Source organism: Schistocerca serialis, chromosome 3, assembly GCF_023864345.2.
Source record: "Schistocerca serialis cubense isolate TAMUIC-IGC-003099 chromosome 3, iqSchSeri2.2, whole genome shotgun sequence".
Taxonomy (NCBI): Eukaryota; Metazoa; Arthropoda; class Insecta; order Orthoptera; family Acrididae; genus Schistocerca; species Schistocerca serialis.
In genome coordinates this window covers 411146899-411164330 of record NC_064640.1, presented here as the reverse complement: position 1 = coordinate 411164330, position 17432 = coordinate 411146899, and the positions used below count along the sequence as shown (strand labels likewise).

Genomic DNA, 17432 nt, shown 5'->3' with positions numbered 1-17432 from the left:
TCTGCTACATATTGTGAGTGGCCATCAGCCTCAAGAGTTGCATAATTGTGGAAATTTCATGAACGAGAAGGTATTAAAACTAGTAGAAATTTAAGGAAAACCCTAAAACTAATAATCTTCATCATTAATGATGACAGAACTAATATGAGTGCCCGAAACTGCTGAAAAATCAAGTTCGCAGGTTACCTTCCATTAGGAAAGTAGGTGCACTCAGCAACTGATGTGATTTATAAATTATAGAGCGCAGCACTCAGTCGTCACTTTTTTGCAGGTTTTATTTGGCAAATCCAGACAATAGGGAACTGGCATGCATTGAGACTAGAAAATGGTGCATTGATAATGGCTAGGCACTAGCTGAAATCTGGGTTTGGAGAGAGAGAGAGAGAGAGAGAGAGAGAGAGAGAGAGAGAGAGAGAATAACTGATTGCTGTGCTGTGTAATTTATAAATCATATGTTGTCAAACATAGTTTGTACCAGATAAAATAATAATATTTCTATCACCTTTAGGTGAAGAACATCACAACCTACAAAATGCAATCTCATCATTTAATTCTGAAGGAAAGTAAATGAAGAAGATATGTGACTTAAAGGTACCTAGTCTAATACCTTCTATAATTTTCTCCACGTACAGTTTTACAAAAGAAGATAACATTATATTAAAATCTGGCTATATATTGTCATCTACATACCCTGCTTCAGTCTAATGTTAACAGCTGTTAAGATTATACTTACTGTAGAACACCATCAAGCAATAAAATAAGTACAACACACATTTTAACAGATTTTCTTGGTTGCTGTTATTTACAGCCCTAAGCTTTCTCCATCCATTACAAAACTGTTCCTTAATAAAAGTTGTGGTATAGCAACATGAAATAATGATTAGGATGCATAAGACTCTTCCTTGCTGCTTTTTTAGTAGCCTGGTGGCCTACAGATCATGTTTCAACACTAAGAAGTTGCCACTTCTTGTCCCTGTGTTTGTTAGCTGGTTGCAGGCCTAGTCAGGCACGTACACTTTGTAGATTGTTTAAATTACACACCAACCTGCAAAATAATAAAGTACTTTGCTGTATACCAATAAGAAAAATGATAGTTACCTGCTGTAGGAGTTTCAGTTCCAAACTTTAAATATTTTCAGAAATATTCAAAATTATCTAACAATTAAAATTTTGTAGCTTTCCATTAAAAACATCTTAGTATGCTACTGCATTTGTAAATATATCAGATGATGAACTAAATTCAATGCTCCATCACGAAGCAGTTAAACAATATTGTGTAGATAACAGTGTAAGTTATGTAAGGTTATCAGTTTTCAAATTGTAGTTATTAATGTCCGTGTTTGACATTTTTACTTTCACCTGTCATACTACTACAGTATGTGCAGGGGTGAATGCAGCATGTATGTAACACATAAATCTTGAGCGTTCTTAACGATTAATGAGTATGTGAATAATACAGTGCAATTGAGCAGTCACATGCATGGTACAATGTTGGTTGGTTTAAAAGAGAGGGGAGGGACCAAACTGCTAGATCATCAGTCCCTCGTTCCGATTAAAATAATTCCACAACGGAGGGAGTAAAATAATCGACACACAAAAAACATAGCTGAAAGAAAGGAGAAAACCACAAGAATGACTGAATGACAACAAACATTAAAATGGACAAAATCGGACAAGAAAACCACAGAGAGACACAAGGAACATGTAGAAGAGATCAAAACAAGAGAGCTGATTACCATGACCGGCAGACCATGAGAATAATAGTATAAGCCAGCCACTCTGCAATAGATTAAAACCTCCACCCCAAAAGCACTAGGGTGGAGGGCACATAGGGACAAAAGACATGCACTAAAACTTAGATCAAATGATAAAACTCACCCTCATGGATAAAATGTAAAACTAAAGCTGCTGTTGAGGTACTGTTGTCCAACACCGAAGGCAGGGTGCTGGGAAAGTTAAAAGTCTGCCACTCTGCGGCAGAAAGCAAGAAGTCCAGCAAGAGGTGGACGACCATCATTTGTGAGCCACGACGACACCGAGGTGTGTCCTCACGATGGAAGAAATAACCATGCATTAGCCATGTATGGCAAATGTGGAGCCGGCAGGGGACAACTGATTCCCTGCGAGAAGACCACATGGAAGACTTCCACACATTTGTAGTCTCCTTAATGACATGCAGTTTGTTGTGTATACTGTTATGGCATTCCGTCTCCCAAAGACCAGTAAAAAGAGAGAGACACTCAATATGGAGCCCTGCGGAATGCCATTCTCCTGAATATGAAGGGAACTATGGGAGGCACCAACTTGGACATGAAAAGTACGGAGCAGTAGGAAGTTCTGGATAAAAATCGGGAGTGGGCCCTGGAGACCACACTCATACAATGTGGCAAGGATATGATGTCGCCAGGTCATGTCGTATGCTTTAAGTAAGTCAAAACAGACACCAACCATATGTTGGAGTCTGGAAAAGGGTGGGTTACAAGATTATCAGTGGTAGAGCAACCCTGGCAGAAGCCGCCCTGACATGGAGCCAGTAGGCCACGTGACACCAGGACCCAACCCAACCACTGACACACCATACGTTCCAGCAGCTTGCAAAGAAAGTTGGTGAGGCTGATGGGCCGGTAGCTACCCCACATCAATCGGGTTTTGACTGGGTTCGAGCACTGGAATGCTGGTGCTCTCCCGCCATTGCGATGGAAAGACAACGTCACACCAGATCCAGTTGAAGATTATGAGGAGATAACACTTGTAGTCAGATGAGAGATGTTTAATCATCTGATTGAGGATACGATACGGCCCAGGAGCTGTGTCGGGGCAATGTGCAAGGGCGCTGAGGAGCTCCCACTCTGTAAATGGGGCGTTATAGGGTTTACTGTGGCATGTAGTGAACGAGAGGATTTTCCTTTCCATGGTACAATGTGCCTGATGTAAAGTAGCTAGTGTGATGATTCCAGATGCAAAACATTTATATCTGTCCTTAAGAAAAGTAAGGATGAAGAACTTATTCCATTCCTTTCTGGCTACCCGGCTCAGCAAATATTTTGAATTATTTCAGATTGAAAAACAATCTGGTTGAAAAAATTAATTTATTTCAATAATACGTTTCACCCTTTTAGGGCATCATCAGATTGGTTAAAAGTAACTGGATATACAACACATCTGTGAAAGTCATACACAATGAGAGGTGGGCCATACCAGCAAACTTCGTCATAGCAGCACAGTATAGGACACGCTTACAAAGTATAGATGTCATATCAACTGTGCATGTTACAACAGGTCCATTTCGCACTGACACAGACACGACTACAATCACAGACTGTTTTTCAATCTGAAGTAAAGATGATATTTTTAGTTGTGTTTTTTGAAAAAAAAAATGCTAAGCATGGAAAATTAATAAAGTATATTCAGAGTTGGTGATTGGTCAAGGAGGGAAATTACTGAGTAAAGCTATGAAGCTGATTGGCTGCAGCATGTTCCAGCCAATAATAGAGAATGTTTACATATCCTGGAGTGGAGGGGTGGTGTGGGGGAAATGGGAGAAATAAAGAGTGATCAGTTTTATACACGCCTCTCAAAGAGTCTTAATTCAGCTCTCTTTGTGTATGTGGGCCTATGTTTAGGTGTCCAAATAATTTTGTGGAAATTTAACTTGCTGTAGCTGAGAAGCACAGTGTTTCGAGAATTTTGGGAATTTGTGACTTTCTACCAATGGGCTAAAAAATGTGTGTGATATGGTATGCTGTCATAATTCCGAATTTCAGATTACTGAATATTTGTGAACTGTACAGTACTGAGGAAGCATACCAAAACTGATAACCATTTTGTAAAATTTACAACTGTTTATGGACTTTTATAAAAGTTTTATTTCTTTGGTCAGCAGGTTGAGAGTTCTATACTTATGCTGGCTACTATTGAGAGAATGTGGGAGCACAAACTGAACAAGTAGAGGTTTTTACGCCATGAACTGTGTGCTACAACAGATTTGGTACCAGCTTCTATATGATTAAAATGAGTATATGGAACAGGCATTTAGGCAATAACGGGCTTTATTTAGTAGCCTCAATTAGATATGTTATGAAGAACCATTCCTGCAGCAGGAAACAGACTGTTTTCTGAACCTTGCCGACACAAAGTGCAGCCCTTTTAAACAGTGTTTCCAGGTTGAACCACACTAAGTCACTTCAAGGCAGATCAGTATTCTAAGAAAACTCTAAGAAATAAGCGAGTACATTTCAATAGACAGCTGCATTGTCTTTATTTATAATTAAATTATGAAATGCTTATGTATGACAGTGACAGCTGAAGGTGAGTTACACAAAGAATTATCAACGCTTGTAAAATAAATGATTTTTTGAACATTTTATTAGAGTTTTAACTCCATTTTTTATTCATTTCAACAACATATAGACACTTAAAACTCACATCAAGACAGTTTTTGAAAATTCTGAATGGCTTATTTTCATTTACAACAGTCACACAAAAGACACCCAAGTTCAACATTTACAGTTGTTTTAGAAACATTATCCATGTTTTAAAAGGAATAAAAGAGAGCCATCACACAATTGTTTATAGAGTAAGTCAGATAAAAGGCAACACTTCGCCTGAAATTCTACAAGAGTAAACACTTTTGGTTGTACTATTTTTTAACAAATATCACAATACCGCACGCACGCGCACACACACACACACACACACACACACACACGCACACACGAGAGAGAGAGAGAGAGAGAGAGAGAGAGAGAGAGAGGGAGGAGGAGGAGGAGGAGGTGGTGGTGGTGGTGGTGGTGGTAGTAGTAGTAGTAGTAGTAGTAGTAGTAGTAGCAGCAGCAGCAGCAGCAGGAGTAGTAGTTGTTTCAACTAAATTTTCTTTTGTACACATTTATTCATTTATTATTCTATAACTATTCAGATATAGATATGCATGCACTTTATAAAATCTAAACATGAAAGTAAAAACTGAGAGCTATGAATTATATCAAGACAGATATGGCTACAGTTTTCAAATGTGATAAGTGGTGTTGGTTAACATCGAGAGAGGAAAGATAAAGGGAACTAGACTCCCTTTGTCATGTTTTACAACAAAGCCAAGATTAGTTTTGGAAGTGACCAATAATAACAACAACTGGTAGACAGCATACTGAAGTCAGATGAAAATCACACAGTGACAAGATAACAGAAGGAAAAAACAATTAGATCAAAATTTACACTTGGTGAACATACTAATTCTATCTTTAGTTACATGGAAAACTACTTTATGTCCCTAACAGCTTCCATCAATATTCTGTGTTTAATTAAGTATGGCCATTTTATCTGTCTTAGATCATTTCATTTCATAGCTTTCTATGTGGTTTTTAATCACAATTAGAGATCTCTTCCACTCAAATGATAGGGTTGAAAAGGATAGTAAACTTAGAATGGCGAAAAAAATTAACCGGAATGTATCAATGTCCATAACAGTTTTTCCCCTTAGTTAATTGTAAAAAAAATTATTAAAACAATTATTTGTTTTTCTCTTTTATCACATTAACATTCATGCAAGATAACACTTAATATTTCAAACACAAGCAGATAATATAAATTTTTTATCAATAAAAGAACAACTTTTATATCTAAATAAAAGGACAAGTGCAACACAAAACACTCAGTTTATGAACAAGTTTGCATTTAAACACCTTTCTCCATGAATTCTCAGTTGTTCTACACCATTTATTTGTACTGTCTAACATGAGATCACTGACCACTAAGAAAATGACAACTATCTCACTATAATAAACATTCGGATGTTATGAATGGAGCCATTACACAAAGAAATAACTACTGTAACATCTGGGATACATTGTGGAGTATCCTTACACTTTTTCCCCTTACAGTACAATATTTAATATTGTGCACACATATGGATTAAGTCTGGTTTTAAACCTAAAAACAACAGTTTTACAAACTGCAAGACACAGGAAAAATTTCTTCCATCCTTATTGTTCTATTTTGCTGTAATCATCATCAATGTTTAGAAAGAGAAGTGCCGCTAAATGTAATAAGAATCAGTACAAATCTGAACAAGTAGCAATGAAAAAAGTTTTCCTTTTTTCCCCCTATCCTCTGTATCCTGGTATAGGAACCCGGGAAATGCAAGAAGACTGCCTATTTTTAATTAGTCTGATACATTAAACTCCACATAGAAGGGGGTAATAACACACAGCTTTACAATTTTTTTCCAGTGTCTTAATACAACAGATAACAGAGAGACAAAGTATTACAGAGATATTTAAACTAATAGAGGAACAATTTAGAACTCAAACAGATCCACAGAAGAGACAAGATATACTGCACTACAGTCTAGCGCTTTCCATTGTTATATGTTACAGGGCGTGGAGGTGCTTTGAAAGTTGTTGCTACCTGCTGTTGTATCTGGTATGCAAGTGGGTGTATTTTGAATCCATATAGCCTGCAACATATTAACCTTTACATTACTTACAGAAATAGCATGAAATAAGTTTTTGAAGTCCAACAACTTCACTGGCTTCAAATGAAACATTTCCAGAGTTAATATAGTAATAAAATACTGGAAGGTCAGAAATCATTCAAAGTACTTATAAACTATATGTCTCTTTTAAAAAAGTTACAGAAATAATATTATGAGTCATGATTATCATGAATCTTTCTGCTTACAAAAATGATGGCAAACTATTTAAAAAGGCAGAGGTGGATCCACAATGAATTAGCAGAGTGTTATAAGTTGGGAGATACCACCACTGGGGTGCAACAACTATTAATGCTTTGTCAGATTTTGTCGCTGCTGTAAATATCACCTGCCATAAATTCAAAATGCTTCAGAAGTTCTCTTTGGTGATTGTGTGTGTGTGTGTGTGTGTGTGTGTGTGTGTGTGTGTGTGTGTGTAAAAATAAAAATTTTAATGGGTGACATTAAAATTTCTACAGCAGGAACACACGGGGCATGTGGGCAGTTGATCACCGGGCAAAAAAAAAGAGATGAACCAGCCACACACCAATATATAACATCGGGCATAAACACCTAAGCTGAATTGAAATATGTGACAAGTGACATACAGTCATTCCAATGCACCACAAACTGGGGAGTCCTACTGGACTAAGAAGTCATGAATAAAAAGTAAGTGCCCATCCATGACTGGATGAGTTTTTGAGTCACCTGTCAGATTACAGCATGTATGGCACGCTGATCATACTCCTTGCAGGAGTAATTGGCTGCAGTATCCACTTGCCCATTTCCCTGCATTTTTACATGCCTTAGTATTACGTAGAATGAGACAAGAAATACTTCCACTGTTATTGCTTATAATTCCACATATAATTTGACAATGCTTGATGCTTCAAAGCAGGAAGCCTATAGTTGCATGTGAGATAACACAGTTGCATGTTGTGGACCTAAAGCAGTGTCATTTTGTTTGTTGAAGTGGGCCCTGGCTAACCTGCCTGAAACTCAAACCGAGGAACTTTTGATATGAACATATAACATTGGAGGTCAGAATCATTAACTTCCCCATGACTGTGTCATATTTTTGGATTCTGATGTGTTTTCCTAATCTTAAAATAATCAACCATAATTTCTTATAGAAGGTGGTAGATGGTATCCTTGCTGTTACTGAATGAGCCAAAAGCAAACTGAGCTCAAATACCATAACTGTGAAACCTTGGGGTTGGCAACAGTTTGCTCAGTGATGCTGCTTCCAGGAACTAACTGAAGTACATGATGTGTAACTGGCATATAGCAAAGAATTTGGAAGTTTTTTCAAAGGAGCACCACCACCTTTAGTTAAATGGACAACCAAAAGTTTATCACCTAAAAATTAATTTTGTTCACCATATTAGATGTTTTGGGAAAGCCTGCAACTGTGGCATTTGTGATCTAAATAACAAAAACTGCACCAGTTACTTGGAGAATTACTTAAGATATAAATAAAACGACCAAAAAAATTATTTTGGTTAGCCAAGCCGTGCACCAACAAGTATGGGCACAGAATTTGGGTTGTGTGTTTTAGAAAACATTATTTGAGGGTGCATTACAAGAGATTGATGTACAATGGCGAACATGAGGGGCAGTATGGCATGAACTTACATGAACTATTGTCACACCCATGACTACAGAATAGTATAAAGATGTACGAGTACAAAAGCTACTAAGGTGGGTTGTTTTCACTATTTCTGCAAAAGTATTACACAGGCTATATCAACAAAAGCTGAGAATGACCCAGAAGGAACTGAACACAAAGATATTGCTAGATAATTATACAAGTGAACTCTACATTTACATATTTTTTGTCCTCTCTTTCAATTTATTAATGCATGGGTGCTGAATTGGTGCAGAAAAGTTTGTCATTGTCACATGTTTCAAAGTACCTATACTTTGGTTTCTAGATGCTAGCCACTACAGCTGAAATTGTTATTTTTGTTCTATTTACTTTAACTCTGCTCAGCAAATGATGTTTGTGACTGCATTTTTGGCAAGGAAACTTTAGTATCTCTTAATATATCCCCTGGTATATAATAAGTATAACTGCTTTTATGTCTTAATTTCAGTACCAATAATTCTGATATTTCCATTCATCTGTCATAGAATAAGCCTGTATAATAAACACATATAAGCATAAAAAGGAAAAGAAATTGATAGCAAACTACTGTAATATGCACCTTGACAATATCGAAAGTGTAAATAAAGAAGGTTTCAGAAATATACTTCTGAGAGGTAAAATATCAGAAGGTAAGCTTTGGCAAGCATACAGAAAGCAGTAGAATCTCACACTGTGTGTGCACAGACATTACCTTGTTCAAATGTAAGCCCAGGATGGCTTGCTACGAAAAGCAACAAAATAGGGTGTACAATGTGGTGTCACAGCCAGACACCACACTTGCTAGGTGGTAGCCTTTAAATAGACCGCGGTCTGTTAGTATACGTCGGACCCGCGTGTCGCCACTATCAGTGATTGCAGACCCAGCACCGCCACGCGACAGGTCTAGAGAGACTTCCTAGCACTCGCCCCAGTTGTACAACCGACTTTGCTAGCGATGGTTCACTGACAAATTACACTCTCATTTGCCGAGATGATAGTTAGCATAGCCTTCAGCTACGTCATTTGCTACGACCTAGCAAGGCGCCATTACCAGTTACTATTGAGATTATGAATAATGTACCCTCAAGAGCGATGTTCACCATTTATGGATTAAAGTTAAGTATTCCACCAGCTATGTCAGTTTTTTCTACAGTCTAATTTCCTTGACCTGTTCCAGACCTCACGCCAGCCTGCGTGAGCTAAAACGCGTGCCTTTCGGCTTCCTCTCAAAACCGGTGGGCTCTCCTGCCAACCCACAACATACAATACCATCATGTTCCGGTATGCTGTTAAGAGTGCCATGGATGTCAACCAAATGAGCCCTGCTGTGAAATGAAATGGCATCCCAGACCAGCATTTCTGGATGACAGGCCATATGGTGGGTGACAATCAGGTTGGAATCTGACCACTGTCTGGGGCGTCTCCAGACACGTCTTCACCCTGGAATCTCAGTGACTGGAGTGAAATTGTTTTCAGTGATGAGTCCCACTAAGAACTGAGCCCCAATGACAAGCAAAGATGCCCCAGACAGCAGACGGATACCAACCTGTTGCCCGATATATATGGCCTGACAACCAGGAGTGATGGTCTGGGATGTTATTTCGTTTCGTAGCAGGACCACTTGGGTTGTCATCTGTGGCACCCTTACAGCACAGTGGTACATACCTCTTTTTGTTGCCTTTTAAGGTAACACAACCTGGGCTTCCATTTCAGCAAGATAATGCCCACCCACACACGGCGAGAATTTCTACTACTTGTCGTCACACTTGCCAAAGCCTGTCTTGGCCAGCAAGATTGTCAGATCTCTCCCCAATTCAGAATATGTTAGGCATTATGGGCAGAGCCATCCAACCAGCTTGGATTCTAATGATCTGACATGCTGATTGGACAGAATCTGGCATGGAGGACATCCAATAACTATCAACTGATGCCAAGCCGAATAACTGCTTGCATAATGGCCAAAGGTGGACCAACATGTTACTGGTTTACTCGGTTTGAGAAGCTCTTTCTTTTGAATAAAACATCCAATTTATCTGAAATTCTAATCATGTGTTTGCCTGTACATGTACATCACATTTACTGTTTTCCGTCCCATTCTGGTAATTCCTTCATGGTGCTTTTTTTTTTATCTTAAGGGCCTATTAGGGTGTGCAGAGGTTTACCACAAACTCTGGAAGCAAAGGCATCAAGAATGAAGAACCGTGACAGTTTTTTACGGAAAATGAAAGCACCCCACCATATGCAAAGACAAACAAGATGTCATAATGATATCAACAATTCATGATGCATGTCTCAAATAACAGGAATGAAAAATAGAAAAATCAAAGTGGATATCCTGAAGCCCATTTTTGTAAATCAATACAATGCCCACACGAAAGGGATCGATAGTCTGGCTCAATACCTTATGTACTATCCTATTCTAAGCAAACTGATGAAATAGACAAAAAGTCACCTTTTATCAAATAAACTGTGGACTATTCTATTTGTTTAGAATTTACTGTGCATTGAATTCACAGGGAAAAAAGTACTAGTTTTTCCTTTCAGTGGCGACATACTGAATCATCAACAATGATAATGAAGGCCCTCTGGACCCAGACAGACAGCGAGAGAGAGAGAGAGAGAGAGAGAGAGAGAGAGAGAGAGAGAGAGAGAGAGAGAGAGAGAGAGGGGCCCAACCTCGTGGAACAGGAAGAGCACCACATGAAGATCCATCTGGTTGGCTATCTGTTGAAATGCAGCAGCTTGAACCTGCGTCCACTTCAAATAAAGGAATTTCCTACCAAAGCCTGTAGAGTTTGTACTCCCAGCAGAAAGAGACGTGAAACAAGGTACATTTGCAAATTTTGTACAGTTCACCTTCACTTCATAGAGAGAAATATTTTACACAGTACCATGCATTACAAAAGTACTAGGAACATATGTTTATATACAGGCTCTAAGTTAAATACAATATATGACATAAAAGTAACTGCAAAGAATTAGTTCTCAATAAATCAAACCTAGGGGCTCAGTGATAATATTTGCAAATAGTTTGTGTGTCTCAAAACAGTGCTACGTGTATAGAAACTAAGTTTTATAACAAAGGAATAGATCAACAATGCACATTGCAGAAATAAGTGTGAATTTTGTTTGTGTAATGTAACACGGTAATAGGGAGGATAATGATGATTATCTTTTAACGTAGTTTGCAATTCTATAACTATAATAGTTTATAAAAAGTGGATCTTTCCTGCATGCATTAAAAATTATTGATTTATAATGAGCAGACATGTTTTATGTTTAAATACTGCAAGTTTAAAATACAAACAATGCAAAGTTGATGAGATGTAAATTTGTTTATGGTTACAAGAAAAAAATAAAAACGGATAACTAAAAACATATTGTTTTCTACAGTCAAATGACTGTACGGAATGAAGATTAGAGAACCTGCAAGACAGGCACACTGTGTGAGCTGCATGCACATCAGAAAGCACACTCTCCCTGGCCACTGTGGTAAGTTGGAACAAAAATACCTGGTCCTTAAATGTTAAATGAACTATCACAGCACAATCCACTACAATAAATTACTAAAGGGTTTTGCTAAGTGTGAACTATGACATTTTCATGTAAATTTTAACTTTGTTTTGTGCCACATTTTAATAATTAACTTCACCACTGGACTGTGACTGTTAGATAGTGTAGGTGATCTGGTGCAGTGCACCCATATTTTTGTATTTAATAAACTGGTCACCATTATTGATCATCAAACTTTACAAGAAATAAATGAGTATGTTAATGTAATCTAAATGGTGGTATTATGTAATTATTTCAGTGAACACTATCCTTAACTTATCTGGATTTTCTGCTTCAAAGTGATCAAGAGTGGTGCTACTGAGGAGAGAGAATGAAAACCAGGTCAGTAACCCTACAAGGTGAAGCTGCCACAGATGAGAATCCTCCATGGATGTCAGTTGCCAAGCTGACAGGAAATCTCACTGACATCATTGACAGCCAATCAGCCAAGGTGCTAGTCAAATCAGGGGCTTCTTTTTCTGTAATGTCGAATGCTTATTGTCGCCAGCTAAAGAAGACTATATTTCATGATATGAAAGTGATTTTGCTGAAAGTTGCAAATGGGAATTCCATCCCATTGACAGGAATATGTACTGGAAGAATAACTATCAATGACAGAACACAGCCCTTTGAATCTGCCATTTTAACAGACTGTAGTCACAATGCTATTCTCAGATGAGACTTCTTGCAGGCACCACAAGCAGCTTTACACTGTGGAAGATCAGAGCTCCAGACTGAAGGAGCTATTCGAACATGTACACACAACAAAAGATTGCTCTGGGAGGTTGTATGCCACTTAAGACATTGTAATCTCATCACCAAAACCAGCTCCAGTTGTCAGTCAGGATGCTCTGTTAAACTGTGAAGTTCTTATTGATTCCAGAAAGCTACTCAGGCTCACAAAAGAAATCTACATGTCAGTGATGAGTCCAGGAGAACTTTTGATCACTAACTTTCATGACAAGCCCCAACTCATTCCTAAAAGTATGTGCAGCACAGGGACAGCTGAAGCAGCCCATGAAAGACAGACTGATGTGATCAATGAAGAATCCGGGCCTGCTACCACTAAAGACCTTGCACGGCCTCAGTTAGTATTGAAATGCCAACACAATCTGAATTGACCTCACAATAAAGTCAGTGACTGACAGTCATTCTGCATCAATTTTCGGATGCTTTCAAATTTGTAGTGGGCAAAAGACAGACCAAGTGATCCATGGTAACACACTGTATTAACACTGGAAATCACCCACCAATTATACAGATGTTGCCTGATAATCCAGGAGGAAGTTGAGAAGATGCTGCAAGATGACATCATTGAACCCGTGGAGCATTCTTTGTCCCACCTGTGGTGTTTATGAAGATGAAGGATACCACAGGGCATTTCTGTGTCTACTACCGACAACTGAACAAAATTGTGAAAGAAAGGTGTCTGCCTATTTCTGTGTACTGCTAACACCCCTGACTGCTTGACAGAAGCAAATATTTCTAAACTATGGACTTGCACACATGGCTTCCACCAAACCATGATTAACGAGGCTGACCAGAAAAAGACTGCCTTCGTAACTCATTGTAGCCTCTATGATCTCAAAGTTATGCCGAATGCTGAGGCAGAACTTCACACCAATGTTACCAGTTCTGGAATAGGGAAGTTCCAGTATGAATTCAAGAAGGTGTTTAATAAGAGATAGCTGATGCTTCCAAAGTACTCTCCAAGTCTGAGATGACATACTCTACAACTGAAAGAGATTGCCTTGCAGTTGTTTGGGCATCAAAAAGTTAAGGTCACATTTATCTGGCAAACCATTCACCACTGTGATGCACCACCACTCTCTACGCTGACTGACTAACTTGATGTTGCCTGATAATCCAGGAGGAAGTTGAGAAGATGCTGCAAGATGACATCATTGAACCCGTGGAGCATTCTTTGTCCCACCTGTGGTGTTTATGAAGATGAAGGATACCACAGGGCATTTCTGTGTCTACTACAGCTAAACGATGTCAAAGTTAGCGTAAGGAGGGCTATGCGTGAAGCGTTCATTGAATTCGAAAGTAAAATTCTATGTACCGACTTGACAGAAAATCCTAGGAAGTTCTGGTCTTACGTTAGATCAGTAAGTGGCTTCGGTCACACAGCTTGAGGCTGTTGCCAATGGGCATCACTGTGGGGGTCCGGATGGGGGTTTGTCGGGGACGGCCAGCTTGTGCCACGCATCCCCTGATCGGACTACGACTGTGGTTGCCCGGGATACTGCCTGCATTGAGGCTGATCCCTCACCTGTGGTAGAGTGGGAGGTCGTTTCAAGGTGTGGCAGGGGGCAAAAGACATTCCGGAGGGCTGAACGGAAAGCCTCTCCAGTTTGTCTGACGAACCGGTTTCAGGCTCTGTCTCAGGCTGATACTGATCTTCGGCCTGACATGGCTGCTTGTCCTGTTCCAGAGGTTGCCCCTCAGTCTGCAAGATCCGGGCAGTTGCAGAGGGTGGGCTTACTGGTAGTTGGGAGCTCCAATGTCAGGCGCGTAATGGGGCCCCTTAGGGAAATGGCAGCAAGAGAGGGGAAGAAAACCAATGTGCACTCCGTGTGCATACCGGGGGGAGTCATTCCAGATGTGGAAAGGGTCCTTCCGGATGCCATGAAGGGTACAGGGTGCACCCATCTGCAGGTGGTCGCTCATGTCGGCACCAATGATGTGTGTCGCTATGGATCGGAGGAAATCCTCTCTGGCTTCCGGCGGCTATCTGATTTGGTGAAGACTGCCAGTCTCACTAGCGGGATGAAAGCAGAGCTCACCATCTACAGCATCGTCGACAGGACTGACTGCGGACCTTTGGTACAGAGCCGAGTGGAGGGTCTGAATCAGAGGCTGAGACGGTTCTGCGACCGTGTGGGCTGCAGATTCCTCGACTTGCGCCAAAGGGTGGTGGGGTTTCGGGTTCCGCTGGATAGGTCAGGAGTCCACTACACACAACAAGCGGCTACACGGGTAGCAGGGGTTGTGTGGCGTGGTCTGGGCGGTTTTTTAGGTTAGATGGCCTTGGGCAAGTACAGAAAGGGCAGCAGCCTCAACGGGTGCGGGGCAAAGTCAGGACATGCGGGGACCAAGCAGCAATCGGTATTGTAATTGTCAACTGTCGAAGTTGCGTTGGTAAAGTACCGGAACTTCAAGCGCTGATAGAAAGCACCAAAGCTGAAATCGTTATAGGTACAGAAAGCTGGCTTAAGCCAGAGATAAATTCTGCCGAAATTTTTACAAAGGTACAGACGGTGTTTAGAAAGGATAGATTGCATGCAACCGATGGTGGAGTGTTCGTCGCTGTTAGTAGTAGTTTATCCTGTAGTGAAGTAGAAGTGGATAGTTCCTGTGAATTATTATGGGTGGAGGTTACACTAAACAACCGAACTAGGTTAATAATTGGCTCCTTTTACCGACCTCCCGACTCAGCAGCATTAGTGGCAGAACAACTGAGAGAAAATTTGGAATACATTTCACATAAATTTTCTCAGCATGTTATAGTCTTAGGTGGAGATTTCAATTTACCAGATATAGACTGGGACACTCAGATGTTTAGGACGGGTGGTAGGGACAGAGCATCGAGTGACATTATACTGAGTGCACTATCCGAAAATTACCTCGAGCAATTAAACAGAGAACCGACTCGTGGAGATAACATCTTGGACCTACTGATAACAAACAGACCCGAACTTTTCAACTCTGTATGTACAGAACAGGGAATCAGTGATCATAAGGCCGTTGCAGCATCCCTGAATATGGAAGTTAATAGGAATATAAAAAAAGGGAGGAAGGTTTATCTGTTTAGCAAGAGTAATAGAAGGCAGATTTCAGACTACCTAACAGATCAAAACGAAAATTTCTGTTCCGACACTGACAATGTTGAGTGTTTATGGAAAAAGTTCAAGGTAATCGTAAAATGCGTTTTAGACAGGTACGTGCCGAGTAAAACTGTGAGGGACGGGAAAAACCCACCGTGGTACAACAACAAAGTTAGGAAACTACTGCGAAAGCAAAGAGAGCTCCACTCCAAGTTTAAACGCAGCCAAAACCTCTCAGACAAACAGAAGCTAAACGATGTCAAAGTTAGCGTAAGGAGGGCTATGCGTGAAGCGTTCAGTGAATTCGAAAGTAAAATTCTATGTACCGACTTGACAGAAAATCCTAGGAAGTTCTGGTCTTACGTTAAATCAGTAAGTGGCTCGAAACAGCATATACAGACACTACGGGATGATGATGGCATTGAAACAGAGGATGACACGCGTAAAGCTGAAATACTAAACACCTTTTTCCAAAGCTGTTTCACAGAGGAAGACCGCACTGCAGTTCCTTCTCTAAATCCTCACACAAACGAAAAAATGGCTGACATCGAAATAAGTGTCCAAGGAATAGAAAAGCAACTGGAATCACTCAATAGAGGAAAGTCCACTGGACCTGACGGAATACCAATTCGATTCTACACAGAGTACGCGAAAGAACTTGCCCCCCTTCTAACAGCCGTGTACCGCAAGTCTGTAGAGGAACGGAGGGTTCCAAATGATTGGAAAAGAGCACAGGTAGTCCCAGTCTTCAAGAAGGGTCGTCGAGCAGATGCGCAAAACTATAGACCTATATCTCTGACGTCGATCTCTTGTAGAATTTTAGAACATGTTTTTTGCTCGCGTATCATGTCATTTTTGGAAACCCAGAATCTACTATGTAGGAATCAACATGGATTCCGGAAACAGCGATCGTGTGAGACCCAACTCGCTTTATTTGTTCATGAGACCCAGAAAATATTAGATACAGGCTCCCAGGTAGATGCTATTTTTCTTGACTTCCGGAAGGCGTTCGATACAGTTCCGCACTGTCGCCTGATAAACAAAGTAAGAGCCTACGGAATATCAGACCAACTGTGTGGCTGGATTGAAGAGTTTTTAGCAAACAGAACACAGCATGTTGTTATCAACGGAGAGACGTCTACAGACGTTAAAGTAACCTCTGGCGTGCCACAGGGGAGTGTTATGGGACCATTGCTTTTCACAATATATATAAATGACCTAGTAGATAGTGTCAGAAGTTCCATGCGGCTTTTCGCAGATGATGCTGTAATATACAGAGAAGTTGCAGCATTAGAAAATTGTAGCGAAATGCAGGAAGATCTGCAGCGGATAGGCACTTGATGCAGGGAGTGGCAACTGACCCTTAACATAGACAAATGTAATGTATTGCGAATACATAGAAAGAAGGATCCTTTATTGTATGATTATATGATAGCGGAACAAACACTGGTAGCAGTTACTTCTGTAAAATATCTGGGAGTATGCGTGCGGAACGATTTGAAGTGGAATGATCATATAAAATTAATTGTTGGTAAGGCGGGTACCAGGTTGAGAGATTCATTGGGAGAGTGCTTAGAAAATGTAGTCCATCAACAAAAGAGGTGGCTTACAAAACACTCGTTCGACCTATACTTGAGTATTGCTCATCAGTGTGGGATCCGTACCAGATCGGTCTGACGGAGGAGATAGAGAAGATCCAAAGAAGAGCGGCGCGTTTCGTCACAGGGTTATTTGGTAACCGTGATAGCGTTACGGAGATGTTTAATAAACTCAAGTGGCAGACTCTGCAAGAGAGGCGCTCTGCATCGCGGTGTAGCTTGCTCGCCAGGTTTTGAGAGGGTGCGTTTCTGGATGAGGTATCGAATATATTGCTTCCCCCTACTTATACCTCCCGAGGAGATCACGAATGTAAAATTAGAGAGATTAGAGCGCGCACGGAGGCTTTCAGACAGTCGTT

At 40.2% G+C, this 17432-nt stretch overlaps 1 protein-coding gene across 4 annotated transcripts in view; it reads right to left on the bottom strand.

Moving 5' to 3' along the window:
• Positions 1 to 686: 686 nt before the first annotated feature.
• The window catches only part of LOC126470277 (casein kinase II subunit beta-like), a 92381-nt gene continuing 75635 nt past the window's right edge, over positions 687 to 17432 (bottom strand). For 3 of the 4 annotated variants that reach the window (XM_050098023.1, XM_050098024.1, XM_050098025.1), the window contains exon 7: positions 4348 to 6451. In XM_050098023.1, the coding sequence (XP_049953980.1) occupies positions 6343 to 6451 (109 nt within the window). In that variant the 3' untranslated portion in view covers positions 4348 to 6342. Of the gene's footprint in view, positions 1046 to 4347; positions 6452 to 17432 lie in introns of those variants that run through there. The other variant, XM_050098026.1, reaches the window with a different exon arrangement.